The 17,330-nt window shown below is 37.7% G+C and overlaps 1 protein-coding gene across 2 annotated transcripts in view; it reads right to left on the bottom strand.

The window, feature by feature from the left end:
- C7H6orf118 (chromosome 7 C6orf118 homolog) overlaps positions 1-17,330 on the bottom strand; it is a 77,248-nt gene that overhangs the window by 14,515 nt on the left and 45,403 nt on the right. For both annotated transcript variants that reach the window (XM_036765843.1, XM_036765842.1), the window contains 3 exons: positions 16,881-17,005; positions 8,224-8,282; positions 1,526-1,707 (listed from right to left, as the gene is read on the bottom strand). In XM_036765843.1, coding sequence (XP_036621738.1) covers positions 1,526-1,707; positions 8,224-8,282; positions 16,881-17,005 — 366 coding nt within the window. The remainder of the gene's footprint in view (positions 1-1,525; positions 1,708-8,223; positions 8,283-16,880; positions 17,006-17,330) is intronic.

The raw sequence follows: 17,330 nt of genomic DNA, 5'->3' as shown, positions 1-17,330 counted from the left end.
AATGGAGGAGATACTATGTGAATCACTTGGAACATGCGAAGCTGAATTAAATCAATGTGTAGTATTAAAAAAAGAAGAATACTAGCAGGAATTTGACAGTCACCCCAGAACAAGGACTATTCCTATGACTCCACAGTTATGGAGAGTGATACAGTGAAAAGACCATGGTATAGTTGAACTCAATCTGCACGGCAAGCTGCTTAACCCTGTTTGCCTCGGTTTCCTGATCTATAAAATGGGCTGGAGAAGGAAATGGCAAACCACTCCAGAATCTTCACCAAGAAAACCTCAAATGGGGTCAGGAAGAGTTGAACATGACTTAAACGACTCAACAACAAAAGTCTGACACTAAGGATCATGAATTTAAAGTCGAAGGACTTAGGTTTGAGTCCTAACTCTGCCACCTACTCCAATTGAGTCCTTGTGTTGGATTAGATGTCCTTTTAGGTCCCTTCAAGTTCTATATCAACGATCTTGAGTCCAATGTTCTTATTTTATAGATTTGATAGATAGGGAGAGAGAGGAAGAGAGAGGGAAGGAAGGAGGGAAGAAAAGAAGGAAAAAAAGGGAGGAAGGAGAGAAAGAAGGAAGGAAGCAAGGAAGGAAGAAGGAAGGAGGAAAGAAGGAAGGAGGTAGGGAGAGAGGGAGGGATGGAGGGATGAAAAAAGGAAGGAAGGGAAGAAAAGGAAGGAAAGTAAAAAGGAAGGAAGGAGGAAGGTAGGGAGGGAGGAAGGGTGGAAGGAAGGGAGGAAGAAATGAAGGAATGAGGGAGAGAGGGAGGGAGAGATGGAAGGAGGGAAGGAAGAAAGGAGGAAGGGAGGAAGAGAAGAAAGTAAGGAAGGAAAAAAGGAAGGAAGGAAGGAGGAAGGAAGGGAAGGAGGAAGGGTGGAAGGAAGGAAGGGAAGGAGGAAGGAAGGAAGGGAGGGAGGGAGGAAAGGTAGGGGAGGGGAGAAATAAGCATTTATTAAGCAATTACTATGTGCCAAGTGCTTTAGAAATATTACCTCATTTGACCCCTATAACAACTCTTTAAGGTAGGTGCTATTATTATCTTTATTTTATAGTTCAGGAAACTAAAGCAGACAGAAATTAAGTAATTTGCCCAGTATCACACAGCAAATAATTTTCTTAGGCTAAATTTGTACACAGCTTTTCCTAACTCCAGACTCGGCACTCTATCCACTTTGCCACCTAGTAGCCTCAAGGGGTAGTTATGGATAAAATGCTTTGAAAACAAAAAGTGTTACATAAATGGAAATTTTCTTATCATCATTATCATCAAATATTATTTTTAAGCCTCAGTGTGCATGACATTACAGCTGATTTTGTTCAAATGCAAATCAAATCAACCAAATAAAAATAGATGAAAGAGAAATTGCCCTAACAAAATTACTAACTGTATCTTTGTTGGTTAAAAAAAAACAACTGTTAAATGCAACAAGATCCTATTGGAATAGGGTTCATATACTTGCCATTGCTCAAAAAATAATATTTTTAAACAATTAAATAAGGAAATTGCACACACCTCTATGCTTTTAATGCTATTCTCGGTAATGTTTATAATTCCAGCATGAGCCCAGTTGGTCTTGATGGTTTTTTCAAGAGCATAGATTGCATCCCATTTATTAAGAATTTCACATCTCTTTTCTTCAATCTTTTCAATCAAAGTAAGTGGCTTTTCTTCAGTTCCTTCAATTTCAGGTGACTCTGAAAATATAAAAGCAGAACATATGATTGTGAAGAAATCACCTTATACTTCTGTCCAGGTATGACTCCAAGCTTTTTGATAGCAAGTAATCTAAACTAGAAAGCAAACATAAAGTAGAGTTGCATATTTGGAAGAGGTTAGGTCCTAAAGTCAGCAAGCAAGGTGACAATTGTGTATGGTCAAAAATCACCCCTTAAAATCCAACAAATTGGCTATAATGAGCAGTAAGCTATCTTTAAACAGTTGTATCTGAAAGGGGGTTTGGATCACTTTCAAAGGAAGGCAATTAAAAAAAACAAATATATCTGAGATGGTTACTATAATGGGGAAAATGTACATACGTTTTACTCTACACAGTGGCCAAGAAAGAGTCAAGAACCAGGCCTTCTACCCAAATATCAGAAAATCAAAGGAAATATATCAGGGGTCTTCTACCTTATCTGGATGCTAAAAGGCTAGCTGAAGTCATCTGTCTTATTAGTTAATATTTTCTCTGGAAAATTACTTAAACATAAGGAATGAACTGTCTGCAGATAGGATGAGGGAGATTCAAGAATCACACAGCATAGAGTGATACTCAGGGAAGTAAGACAGACTTAGGGAACAGCAGTTTCATTTCTCATTCTAATTACAGGGAATATGCTCATTGAGTGGAATGCCTGTCCACACAATTTAAAATGTTATTTCTGTGTGTGTATGTGTGTATTTGTGTGTGTGTGTGTGTGTGTGTGTGTATGGTTTTTTTTCCTGCTGAGCTCTGTAGGTGAATTTCTTGAAATGTGTGTGATGAGATATACCATGGTATTTGATTCTGACAGTGATAATTGCTAAGGAGCCGTTCAAGTCAAAATGTTCCCAAAACACTAAAGTACCAGACACCTAATTGGAATGGGGGAAGTATGGTCCTTTGAGAAGGGAAAAATTACTCCCTTCAGATGAGAAGCAATCATTGGAGATTGAAATAACTGACATGCAAACACTGTGGCTTTAATCTTTGCTCTTTTGCCAAATTATTTCAAAGGAAAAAGAGTTTGAAGAGAAGGAAGCTTAAATCTTCTGGGAAATTACTTCAGCAATTTAGTGAAGCTCAGAGCAGAAAACAACCATAGAACCAACTTTAAGATATGGAGGTACTTACAGGATGGGTTCTATATCTTCAGACTTAGTATTCAAGGCTCTCTACAATATGACACCATTCAACTAGTCTGTCCCATCTTATCTCACTCTCTAGTCTTCATCCAAACTAGATTACTCTTAAATCAGGCATTCTTAATTTGAAGTCCATTAATCTTATAAAAAAAATTTTAACTATGTCAACATAATTGATTTCCTTTCTAATTTTATTGTTTTATTTTATGCATTTAAAAACATTATGAGGAGTCAATAGACTTCACTGGACTGGCAAGGGGGTCTATAACTATTTTGTGACAGTCCTCTGACATAAGGGAGTGCCTCTTTATAGGACATAGAACTTTACTACAAGCAATAGGGTAGAGTCAAAAGGAAAGAAAGAGGAAAAAGCAGCGGGAATATAACTCAGACATATACATTGACATAGAATATAACTCAAATAATGGCAGCGCTGCATTGAGAAACACAAAGAAGCAGGTCCATTCAACGGGAAAGGGGTGCTCAGAGAAAAGATATGCTCCTGTTCTAGGGGAAGGTGTACTCCAAAGTACCATTCTGAGAGTGAGGTTTTTATAGTCTGATTTTGGGTGCCCCACCCCAAGCTGGCCAATTTGTATATCAAGGGTCAGGGCAAAACTTTATTTTGGGGGTTTGCACATCAGAGAGAAAAACAAGATGGTGGTAGACTAAATATTATTTGGAGGAGGCAGCTATATTAATCTTCAAAAAGATTATTGTCAGTATTTTTCCATGAATATGCTCTATAAGGTTACAGTCTCCTTCAAGAGAGCCATCATGATGGCTTCAAGATCATCAAACCTAATGATTTCCATGCATAGATTCTCCCTTAAGGGGAGTCTGTCATGACAGTTTCAAGAATTAGTCCAGTCATTCTGGAAGGCAATTTTAACTATATATAAAAATTTACTAAATTGAGCATGCCCAGATCCAGCAATGCCAGTATTGGGCATATTTTCCAAAGAGGTAAAATACATAGGAAAACAACCCATATATTAAAAATCTCTTAATATTAACCCTTTTTGTTTTAGCTAAGAACCAGAAGCAGAGGATGTACATATATTGGTTGCTGTTTAGTCATTCAGTAGTGTCCAATTCTTTGTGACCCCACGGACCACAGCATACCAGGCTCTTCTATCCTCTACTATCTCCCAAAGTCTGTCCAAGCTCATGTATAGATATGACCTAAATAACATCCCTTATGAATATGAGTAGAAGTGATGAACAGATTTAAGGGATTAGATCTGATAGACAGAGTGCCTGAAGAACTATGAACAGAGGTTTCCAATATTGTACAGGAGGCAGCAACAAAATTATTCCAAAGAAAAAGAAGAACAAAAAAGCAAAATGGCTTTCTTATAAGGAAAAATAGCTGAGGAAAGAAAGTAAGCAAAAGGTAAAAGAGAAAGGAAAGTGTACCAACTAATACAGAATTCAAGAGAATAGCAAGGATAGATGTTTTCTCAAATGAGCAATGCAAAGAAATAGAAGAAAACCATAGAATGGGAAAGAAAAGAAAATTAAAGACAACAAGACAACCTTTCATGTAAAAATGGGCACGTTTTTATAAAAGACAAAAATGGCAAGGACTTAACAGAAGTAAAAGAAATTATAAAGATGTGGCAAGAATATACAGAAGAACTATACAAGAAAGGTCTTAGCATCACTGATAACCATCGTGGTATGGTTACTGATTGAGAGCCAGACATCCTGGAGAATGAAGTTACATGGGCTTAGGAAGCATTACTTGCAATAAGGCTAGTGGAAATAACGGAATTCCAGATGAGTAATTTAAAATCCTACAGGATGATGATGTTAAACTGCTTCACTCAACATGCCAGCAAACTTGGAAAACTGAACAGTGGTCACTGGATTGGAAAAGATCAGTTTACTTCCTAATCCTAAAGAAGGGCAGGCTAAAGAATGCTTAAGTTACCAAGCAATTGCATTCATTTTACATGCCAGCAAGATTAGGCTTCAGCAATATGTAAACCAAGAAACAACAGAAGAGAAGGCTGGTTGTTAAAGAAGCAGAGGAACTAGAGACCAAATTGTCAACATTCACTGGATAATGAAGAAAGCAAGGAAAATCCAGAAAAAAAAACTACTACTTTCCTCAAATTAAGTTTGGATTTTGCTCATGATCCGAGACACAGTCAGCTCCAGGTCTTGTTTTAACTGACTATATATGGCTTCTCCACATTTAACTGCAAAGTATATAATCAATCTGATTTCAATAGTAACCATCTGGCGATATCCAGGTGTAGAGTCACCTTTTGGGTTGTCGAAACGGAGTATTTGCTATGATTAATGAGTTTTCTTTACAAAACTCTATTAGTCCCTGCCCTGCTCCATTTTATACTCCAAGGGCAAACTTGCCTATTATTCCAATCATCAGTTGACTCCCTGCTTTAGTATTCCAATCCCTTTTATAACTGTGATATCTGCATGTATCGTATGTGTGTGTGTGTGTGTGTGTGTGTGTGTGTGTGTGTGTGTGTGTGTGTTATTTTGTGGGTCTTCATAGAATTGATCAATCTTGGGCATCAGTGGCTGAAGCATAGATTTGTATTACTGCGATGTTGAATGGCTTGCCTTGGATTCAAACAGATATCGTTTTATTTTTGTGATTATACCCCAGTACTGCTTTTCTCATCTTTTTATTGACTATGAGGGCTACTCCATTTCTTCTAAGGGATTCTTGCCCATAGTAGGGCTCACCTGAACTAAATTCACCCATTCCCATACATTTAAATTTTCTGACAGCCAAGATGTTTATGTTTAATCTTTCCATCTCCTGTTTGACTAGATCCAGTTTACTTTGGTTTATTCCAAGTTCCTATGCAATATTGATCTTTTCAGCTTTGGATTTTCCTCTGGTTACCAGACACATCTGCAGCTGAGCTTCCTTTTGGCTTTGATCCAGCGGCTTCATTGTAAAGGAACTACTTGTAGTTGTCCTCTGCTCTTCCCCATAGCATATTGGACACCTTTCAACCTGAGGGGTTCATCTTCCAGTGTCATATCTTTTATCATTTTAATACCATCCATAGGGTTTTCTTAGCAAAGATGCTAGAGTGGTTTGCCATTCTCTTCTCTTGTGGATCATCTTTTGTCAGAACTCTCCACTATGACCTGTCCATCTTTGATAACCCTGCATGGTATAGTTCAGAGTTTCACTGAATTATGCAAGATCCTCCACCATGACAAAGCAGTGATCCAAGAGGGGCACATATATTGGGGAAATGGATATATTATGGAATATGAATGCAATGGCACAATATTGCACCATGAGAAATGAAAATAGAGTTATAATTACACAGGAAAAACTAGAAAAACAAATTTTATAAGGATGTGATCTTAAGAAGAAAAATAACTTTGAAAGACTTAAGAATTCTGGGTGACTGGGAAGATATAGTGCCCTCGAAAGAAAAATGAAAGTCTGGGAGAGGGGAAGGTTTTTGGATAATAATAATTAGTTCTTTTTGGGACATGCTGAATTTGAAGTGTCATCCAGTTGGATGACTGAAGTTTCAGAGGCTATGCTGGGATAGATAGGTAGATAGATAGATAGATAGAGATAGAGAAATCTGGGAATCATCTGTGTAGAGGTGATAAATGAACAGAATTAAGCTGTTAAGTTAATGAGAATACCCCCATGAGATGGTATAGAGGTAAAAAAGGAGGGAGTGCAGGATAAAACTTTGGGGGACAACCATGGTCAATGCGCATGGGGTGGGTGGGAAATATGCAAAGGGAACTGAGAAGAAGCAGTTATATAGATAAGAGGAGAGTTAAGAGGGATTTGTGTCATGAAATACTGCAGAGGTGGCACAGGGGTGGGGAACCTGTGGCCTCCAGGCTGTAGGTTCCCCAGTCTTGGGATAGCATAACCAGAAGGTAAAGATAAGCAATTGTGTCAAAAGCTGCAGAAAGGTCAAGAAGGATGAGATCTGAAAAAAAGGCTACTGGATTTGGTGATTGAGAGATCAGTGGTAACTTTACAGAGGATAGTTTCAGATAAATGATGAGTCTGAAAGCAAGAATGTAGAGTAATTAGAAGGATGAGAAGAAGATGAAATGGAAGCATGGAGTGTAGACAGCTTTCTCATGGAAATTAGCCATGAAAGGCAAGAGAGATATAAGATGGTAGTTAGATGCAATGATAGGAGAAAGGGGTAGTGTTTTAAGAATGTAGGAGACATAAAGTTGTCTGTAGGCAGCTGGGAAACCCCTTCTGCAGCTTACATCACTCACCCATGCTGAAGTGGCTAGATGGTACACTGTATAGAGTACTGGAGTCAGGAAGACCTGAATTCAAATACTGCCTATGCGCCCCTGGGAAAGTCACTTAAGCTCTGCCTGCTGTTTCAACAATCCGGCTAGCAGCTGCTGCGGGGGTGAAAAACCAACACAAGCCCAACAACAAGAATGCTGCCAGCATAGCTTCTTTTGATCTGCTTTACTAAGGAAAGCAACATTAAGGGGTTAACAAGCTTACTTTAATCCAGCATGCAAATATCACTCACTTAGTTCAGGGGAAAAAGCCAGCACCCTGAACTTCAGAGCAAATACAAACAAATTACAAACAGACCAAATACAATTGATAGTTACCAAGAAGGCCAAGTCTGGACATTGGACATCTGAGCAAGTTGGAGGGCTCTTAACTACAGCTTCCCGGAGTCTCCACATCAGCGTGCCACCAAGAGTGAGAGCCCCAAGCAAATGGCTCTGTCTTCCCTTTTTTATACAGTTTCAGATGTTATCAAACATCATCCGAGCGACCAGAACTTAGGCTCCTATGATTGGCTCTGGAGTTAGCACCTCCCCTTAGCACCCTGGGAGCTTCACACCCACATAGGCTTAGCACCTAGTAATTAGGGGTTTGGGGCAAACTTAGGAGCAAAGATTTAATCAGGCCTCCCTTAGTTAGCCGCACTTGGGGCCCCACCTTAGTTACCAATTCACACCCACATAGGTTTAACACCTAATAGGGGGTTGGGCACCAGACGTAGCACCTAACAAGACTCAAAGACACTTAATTAATCATTTTAAAACAGTAAGAAAGTCCCAACTTAATTAATATTACACCTGCCTAGGTTTACTCAACTGTAAAATGGGGATAATAATAGCATCTACTTTCCAGGGTTGTTGTGAGGATAAAGTAAGATAATATTTGGAAAGCATTTAGAATGGTTCCTTGCACATAGGAAGTGATTAATTAATGCATCTTTCCTTCCTTCCCATTCAAATGGTTAAAAACTTTCATAGAAGGCCTTAAGGTTTAATAGTATGTCTAAAGTTGTTTTGTATATATACTCTTGGTCACAGAAAAATGTCAGTAGATCAATCATACATTTACTTGCCTGATTTAGCACTAGGAGTCTTGCTAAGCGACTCTTCTAATTCCAATTCACTTCGGAGTCTATAAATACAGAAAAGAGTGAATAACAATTTGGATCACTACTATGTGTTTTCTGCTCTATACTTTGTGTCGTAATAACCATGGCATGGTTAAAAAAAAGTGTTTTTTTTATAACTACTGCTTTTAACTTTTCAAAATTAACCAGGCGCTTTGGCTCCTATGACAAAATAATAACAATTTGACCTAAAAATAAAGAGAATAAAACACTGGAAAGCATAGTCACATATGTATATGTATATATATATAGATACATATATATAAATATATACTCCTAGTTAAAAGAGATAGTCTTTTAAAGTAAGAATAAATTCCTTTCATAAGAATAACTTCCTTTCATTTTCCATTCATCACTATGATAAGCAAATAGCTGGTTAAGGAAATGAAGTCAAATACTATTATTTGGGATCTTACAGAAATAAATAGGATTCTGGCTACAGTTCTCATGCTCCTAACAAGGGCTCATAAGGATATACTGTTTTTAGAGTTTTGGAAATATTATCAAAATGGATTTACACTGAAATGGAAGTGGGAGGGAGAAAACTGCATACGGATATCTATCAAGAGAGTAGTTACAATCTAGGAAGAAGAGTTGTGGCAAAAACTCGGAAGCAGCAAAAAAAATCTTCCAGAGTGCTCAGACCTAGCTCTTTTGTGGTGACAAAGAATTGGAAATTGAGGAGATGTCCATCAATTGTGGAATGTCTAAACAAGTTGTGGTATATGATTGTGATGTAATACTCCAGTGATATAAGAAATGACAAGCAGGATGATTTCAGAAAAACCTGGAAATGCATGAACTAATGCAAAGTGAAGGGAGCAGAACCAGAAGAACATTGTACACAGTAACAGCACAATTGTATAATCATCAACTTTGAATAACGCAGTTCTTCTCAGAAATACAATGATCCAAGACAATTCCGAAGAACTCAGGATTAAAAATGCTGTCTACATCCCAAGAAAGAATTGATGGAGTCTGAATACAAATACTATTTTTCACTTTATTTTTATGGGGGTTTTTTTGGTCTGGGTTTTCTTTCACAATATGACTAATACAGAAATATTTTTACATGACTGCACATAACCTATATTAAATTGCTTACCATCTAAGGGAGGGGTAAGGGGAAGGAGAGAAAGAGATCATTTGAAACAAAAAAAAAGTTTTAAATGAATGTTTTTACATGTAATTGGAAAAAACAAGATATTATTTTTAAAAAAGAAAGTGCTCAGAGGCTCCATGGTCTCAGATGTTGACAAAAAGTGCACAATATATGGGTAACAAGGAAGGCAAACTATAGATCATGATGCAAGGGCATTAATTTGGCCTTATCACTGAGACTTTGTTAGATGAGATCAATGATTGAAACATAACTCTAATTGGATATAACTATTTTTTTACAAGACAATAGTATAGTTATAAGGGGAAATAGAATATAGTTGTATATTAAGATGCTCTACTCATGTGACAAAATCCAGGAAACAGAGAAGAAAAGCATGGTGGACAGCATCTGGTTAAAGATCGATGAATTAAGAAGCAGATAGGGCATTGTCATTAGAGTAAACTAACAGACCAACCTGACAGAAATAGGAAATAGATGAAGAGTTTGGGGACGATATCACAAGTCTGACAAAAAAGTACAATATATTAATGAAGGAAGACTTTCAACAACACATCTACTAGAACTCTCATTCTTCCCAAAACTTGGCTTGTTATAAATATGAATTTTTCCTTCAAACGGTAATGAAATTAATAGGGAGGACATTGTATTCTGGATCTATTAAAGAATTGGTTGCTAGGGTTGAAATAATAGCAATCTCAGGAAAAAGTGACTACTCCTTCTTATAAACTATGATGAAGAATAAATGTTTTTTGAAGGAAGGGAGGAATTAATGAGGAGAGGAAATCTCACAGTAGTCTGACATATATGTTGGATTTGAAGAGGACAGATTTTGAATTGTTCAGAGAAAAACTAGACTCCCATGGACTAAATTTCTACAAAGGAAGTCACCCCAGGAGGAACGGGAAGTTCTCAAAAGTGAAATTTTGAAATCACAAAGAAAAATACTTCTAATGAACAGGGGGAAATGGTAGTTACCTAAAGAGATCAAAGTGGTTACATAGGGAACTCATCATCCAATTTTGATTTTGTAATGATAGGAAATGAAAGCAAGGGCAAGGAAAGGAGGATAAATACAAATATGTGGCCTTGTCCTGTAAAAATAGTTTCAGGAAGGCTAAAGCTATGAGCAATGGTTCATAAGGGAAGCTAAAAACCATCCCAAAAAGTGGAGATTTTCTAGGGGGAAAGGTATATTAGGGAAAAGAAAAGGATTAAAGAATAGTTGGTCCCTGGAGTAGATTAGACAATGATAAATGACAACAAAGAAGTCAGAGCTGCTAAATATTTATTTTGCTTCTCTCTTTCTCTGCCAATGAAAATGAGCATTTGACTAGAAAAGACAGAATAAAAATGGCTAATAAGAAATGGATTCTGAACATAAGAAAGTGTTGTCAAGGAAAGCATTATCTGCCTTTGCTGAGTTCAAGTCAGTAGTCCATCAATTAATCCATCAATGAATAAACATTTATATTAAGCACCTACCATGTACCAAGCACTGTCATAGGTATTGGATATATAAATTCAAGAAACGAAACAGGAATTTACATCCTATAAGATAAATTCTATCCTACAGTTCTGTGGTGGAAAAAAGATAGACGATACTTGAAACAATTCCAAAAAGTAATACAGGATTGAAGAATAGAAAATGTGTCCCTGTTTTTTAAAGGGAAGAGTTAGCAATCTATAAGCAAGAAAACTTGACTTCATTTCTTGGCAAAATTCTAGAGCCTGTTATTAAAGGATAGTTAGTAAAAGAAGCAGATGCCAAAGAAGTAAGAGAGCTTCATCAAGGGCAGGTTATGCTACACTAAGCTCATTTCCTTTTTTGACATGTAATTATTAAACCAGTAGATCAGGAAAATACCATTGATATAATTTACCTGTACCACAGCAAAGCAGTTGATAAAACTACTCTTTTGATAAAATATGGAGAGATGGGGACTGCTAGACAATAGTACCTTTAGATGGAATTTGAACTAGTTGAGCAACCTGACTCAAAGAGTTGTGACTAATAGTTTGATGTGGACTTGGAAGAAGGTCCCCAGTGGTGTACCCAGGGCATCCATACTTGTCCTAGTGGTGTTTAATCTTTATATTCATGACTTGGATGGCATGTTTTATATACATGGCAAGTTTTTCAAATTTACAGAAAAACATAAAGCAAGGATAGAGAGCATGCTTCATGACAGAGGCCTGATTAATAATTATTCTGACAGCCCTAAACCAGAACAAATCTAATGAGACTAAATTTAATAAAGATAGATAGATAGATAGATAGATAGATAGATAGATAGATAGATAGATAGAGGTAGACAGAGAGATAGATATAGATAGATATTTATAAAATCTTACATTTAGGTTCAAAAAAATGAAGCTCATGATGATGGAGTCTTGATTACATAGCAGTTTTTTTTAAAGGTTTAGACCCTTTTTAATGGACTTTAAGCTCAATGTGAGTCAACAATGTAACATGCAGTACAAGAAACCTAATGAAATTTTAGACTGTTTTTCGAGGTATTGTGTGTAAAACATAAGAGAGTGTTGTAATAGTACTACCTTGACCAGACAACATGAGTACTGTTGAACTCAATTCTGGCCACCATATATCAGGAACATAATGTATGTTCAAATATTTAAAGCACTGTCACATACAATAGTTATTAGACTTTTTCTGCCTGATCTTAGAAGGCATAGCTAGAAGCAATGGTGAAAATTTAAGCTTACTGTGGGGAAAACCTTTTTAACATTTAGAGCTACTCAAAAGTCAAATGGCTTACCTTAGGAGATAATGGGTTCCTCCTCACTAGAAGTGCAATACCTTGTAGAGGAGATTCTTGATCAGGAATGGGTTAAGTGGATTTCTGCTTCTGGGAGCCAAGATGGCTGAGTAAGAAGTAAGTCACTCTCACCTCCTTTACTGACCTCTGAAAGCCCAGAAAATATCACCCCAGGAAAAACCTTGAAAGGGCAGAGCCATCAGAAAGATAGATTGCAGCAGGCTGGTAGCCCGGGGAGCGTGGAGGATTAACAAGAAAGTCCCCTCTCCCTCTGGGGCAAGGGGAGCAGTACAGGATGAGAGGTGTCCCAGCAAGCCAATGGCAAGCTCCACCTCAACAAACCAAGGGGAGATCCTGAGCCCCAGGGTGGTGGAGCAGGAGAGCAACAATAGCAGGATCCCCCAAGTGCCTCAGAACAGTCAGGGGAACTGGTAGACACCAACTCAGAAAACCACCAAGTGCACCAGGGTTCTCTGGCAGCCAAATCTCCCATTGCTTCAGCACAATTCCAGGGAAGCACAATTCAAGGAGGCACAGCTCCAGGCTGGCAGACATCCACCAGCAGCCAAACATTCGAGTGCTTTAAAGAAGCCCAGATGAGCAGGCATCCCCCAGGAGCCAGAATTCCCACCCACACCCAAGAGTTCCAGTGTTGCTGACCCAGGCTCAGCACCAGGTAAACTGCCAGACCCCTACAACCTCCAGCTGTCTGAACCTGAGGCACCAACACACAAAGCCAGTGATCAGGTCCCAGGATCACAGCACAAGAAGCTTGGGTCAGTGCCACTGTGCTCCAGCAAGAGAACTCAACTTTAAAAGCCAGGAAATAGGCAAATACCATGAGCAAAAACCAGAAATGGACAATGACCACAGATTCTTATTATGGGGACAGAGAAGATCAAGACACAAATTCAGAAAAAGACAACATTGTCAATATGACCACATTTGAAACCTCAAAGGGGAATATGAACTGGTGTCAAGCCCAAAAAGCCTTCTTGGAAGAGTTCAAGAAGGGTTTTAAAAATCAAATAAGAGAGGTAGAAGAAAAATTGGGAAAAGAAATGAGAGGTATGCAAGAGAGAGCCAATAGCTTGGAGAAAGAAGGACAAAAATTGACTGCAGAAAACAAGTCCTTTAAAAATACAGTTGGCCACATGGGAAAAAAGTACACTGAAGAAAATAATTCCTTAGAAAGTATAATTGGACAAATGGAAAAGGAAGCACAAAAACTCACAAAGAACTCCTTAAAAAGTAAACTGGGCTAAATGGAAAAGGAGGTAGAAAATTTAACAGAAGAAAAAATTTGCTAAAAATTTGAATTGGGCAAGTGGAAGCAAATGACTCTATGAGATATCAAAAGTCAGTCAAACAAAAACAAAAGAAAGAAAAAAATAGAAGAGAACATAAAATACATCATTGGTAAACAACTCACCTAGAAAATAGATCTAGAAGAGACAGTTAAAAAATCATTGGTCTACCTGAAAATCATAATGAAAAAAAGAGCCTGGAGAGCTACTTTCAGGAAATCATCAAGGAAAACTTCGCTGAGGTCCTAGAACTAGAAGGTAAAATAGTCATTGAAAGAATCCACCAATCGCGTCCTAAAAGAGATCCCAAATTGAAAACACCAAGAAATATTGTAACCAAATTCCAAAATTACCAGATCAAAGAGAAAATACTGCAAGTGGACCGAAAGAAATAATTTAAATATCATGGAGCCACAGTCTGGATTATGTAGGACCTTGCAGCTTCTGCATTAAAAGATGAGAGGCCAGGAGAACATTGTGCATCTTTAAAGCCACATTGTGTGATGACTAACTTTGATAGACTTGGCTCTTCTCAGTATTGCAAGGTTCAAAGACAACTCCAAAAGGCTCATAATGGAAAATTTATTTATTAACAAGGGAAAACTGTTTACATCCCTACAAGGAAAGATGACTTTTGTAACTCTTGAGAACTATGTCATCATTACACCATTTAAAAGGGGTATACATAGACAGAGGGCATGGGTATAAGTTGACTTTGATGTTGATAATGAAAAATCTAATTAAGTGGTGAAAAGGGATTGTACTAGGAGAAGAAGAAAGAAGGAGACAGACAAGGGTAAATTATATCACATGAAAAGGTACATAAACCTATTACAGTAGAGGGAAAGAAGGGAGGGAGATGAACATTGTTTGAACCTTACTCTCATCAGATTTGGCTGAGAGGAGATAACATAATCAGTTAGGTATAGAAATCTAACTAACCCTATAGGAAGTAGGAGGGGAAAAGGAAAAGAAAGGGAGTGGATAGAAGGGAGGGAAGTAGTAGTTAGGGTAAAAGGGAAGAAAAGGGAGGGGACTGATAGAAGGGAGGGCAGATTGAGGGAGGCTGTGGTCAAAACAAAACTCCAGTGAGGAGGTAAGGGAGAGAGATAAGCATAAACAGGGGGTCAGGGGAAATAGGATGGAAGTAAATGTTGAAAACTAAAAATAAATAAATTAGCCTCCTTTATAAGCATGATATTCTGCATATATACATATGTATATGCATAAATACAAGCATAATATTTACTGAGACCCTCCTTTACACAAAGCACTGAGTTAGGTGCTATGTGAGAAATAAAGATGGGTAAGAAATAGTCCCTACCTTCAAGAGTTTGCAGCTTGGAAGAAGTTGGTGGAGAGGGGTGAGGATAACTTTGTATGCTCAACAACTAACACAGTGGTTTGCACAGCATAGGCATCTCATAAATGCTTACTATGTTGAATAAATCCATTAAAAAGATAGAGTTTGAACAAGGTAGACTACAAAAAATGCCTTTAACAGATACATAGAAAAATTGTTAGGAGGATGCAAAAAGATGGTGAAATTACAAGTAGAGATCATGGTAGGCATCATGAAGATTAGGCTGGCCTCCAATGGGGAAATTTGCAAGAGAGAGCATCTCAATCAGAAGAAGCAGAATGAGCAAAGGATCCAATGTGGAAAAAAACCTAGATTATGTATGGAGAACAGTGAGTCATCCAGGGTGTCTGAAATATAGGTTACATAATCGGAATAGTGGGAAGAATACTAAAGAATACTAAAGAGGCAGGTTGCGCCTGGTCTCAGACACACTCAAATGGCAGCCCGGGGTTTTAGACTTCATTTTACAAGTAAAGGAAGATTTTACATATTCTTGAGTGGGAGAGTAATGTAGCATTGGTTGATAGTATCTTGAGGTTTGAATTTAGAGATAGGCCAGTAGAATGTAAGCTCACAGAGAACAGGAGCTCTTTCTCCCTGATCATTTTCATACCTATCACATTGCCTTGAACATGGTAGCTTTCCTTGAAGGAAGAATTCAGTTCAAAATAACAAATATGTATTCAGTACTTACTATGGGTAAGACACTCTACTAGTGTAGAACCAGTAATACCAAAACTAAAATATCCCTTGCCTCTTAGAAGCTTATACTCTTCTGGGAATACATCAGGCACATCAGTAAGTAAATACTGTTTGAGAAGAAAGAGAATATTAATAGTTTGGGGGATCAGAGCAGGTTTTATGTAAGAGTTGACTTATGAGTTGAGGTTTCAAAGAAGCCTTTCAAAGAGGAAGGCTGTCAAGGGAGCATATTCCAGGCACCTTTTTTCAGATTCCTCAGTGCTTAGGACAGGGCCAGGTATATAGTAAGCACTTAATAAATGCTTATTGATTGCTTGAATGAGGACAGTCTATGGAAAGGCTTTGGCAGCAGGACATGGAACAGCAAGTTTGAGAAGAGCTATTAAGTAGAGTGTATAAAGGGGAAGAATATGAAATAAATCTGGAAAGATAGCCTTATCTCAGAAGTTTGTATTTTATCCTATAGGCAAAAGGGACTACTGAAAGTCTTTGAACAGGGGAGTGATCTCTACCAGTGTTTTAGGAAGATTATTTTGACATCTATGGGAGGATGGGTTGGAAAGGCAAGATCTTAGAGGCAATAGGACAAGCTGGTGGACTACCACAGTATCCTAAATAAGAGGTGATATAGGTTTGAACTGGAATCATAGCCATATAAATAGACAGGAAGGAGCAGACGTGGAAGATATGGAGACAGAATTTATAAGACAACTCCTTTAAAGAGTCTGTCTTACAATCAGCGACAGACAACTGATCCATAGTGATTTTTAAACTTCAGGATTAACTGACTGAATTTTAACAAACACTACTGAGTCTTCTTTGTTATGACAGAAAATTCAACCCTTGACTTTTATTTTCTATACCCTTTTATAAAATCAGTAACACTATAGCCCTCTCCTTTGCCAAACAAAATTTGCTGAATTTATATGATTTGGTAAAAAGAGATTTTTGTTTGTGTGTTTTAATAGGGGTATCTCCATTTATATTGGGTACAAGATAAGAAATCCAAGATATCCTTTGGTATCAGCTTACAAATAGTAATCTTTCAACAAAAGGCCAAAAGGTACCATTACCTATGTCCCCAGAATGCAACCAAGATATTGACTGAGTCTTCCTCTGAATCTGGAATTAGTGATTGCCCAGATTAAGCTCCCACTATCAAGAGGAAGTCCAAGTTACATGATTAATGGCTTGGTGAAGAGACCACTGGAGGTTAGTAACAGAGTTTATAAAAGTATGCATAACATTAAAAGTCTGTGGATTTGAACTTAATCGTGCCAAATATATTTTAAAAGAATAAAATGTTAAATATTAAATATCATGACACTCACTCTTCATTTCTCTCCAAAGCTCCTTTGGCCACCTTCACAAGCCTCTTTACTTCATCTCTGGCTTCTTCTATATCTGAGGTCATCACAGTTCTCTTTTCTATTCCCTTTACTTGAGCCAGCAAAGTCTGGCAGTGTAGTCACACACAGGAGTAAAATGAGACACAAGAGTATGTGAGAAATTGCATAATAATTAAATTTCATTCTTTATTTAAGATGAATCATGGCCTTTTTAGAAATCTGGTGCCATATGCTTACTGGGACATTTAGAGGTGGGAAGCTTTTTATTGAAACGTTAAGTGTAATGGGAAGAATTCGTAGTCAGGGGACTTAGATTAAAATTCCAGCTATAAAACATGGTACCTGAGCAACCTTGAGCAAGTCATTTAATTTCAGTTAAGTTGGCGTCAATTTCCTTGTCCATAGAATGATGGGGTTGGACTAGATGTTCCC

Source organism: Trichosurus vulpecula, chromosome 7 (genome assembly GCF_011100635.1).
Source record: "Trichosurus vulpecula isolate mTriVul1 chromosome 7, mTriVul1.pri, whole genome shotgun sequence".
NCBI classification, from domain to species: Eukaryota; Metazoa; Chordata; class Mammalia; order Diprotodontia; family Phalangeridae; genus Trichosurus; species Trichosurus vulpecula.
The sequence above is the reverse complement of the archived record's forward strand: the minus strand, read 5'-3'. Positions and strand labels throughout refer to the sequence as shown.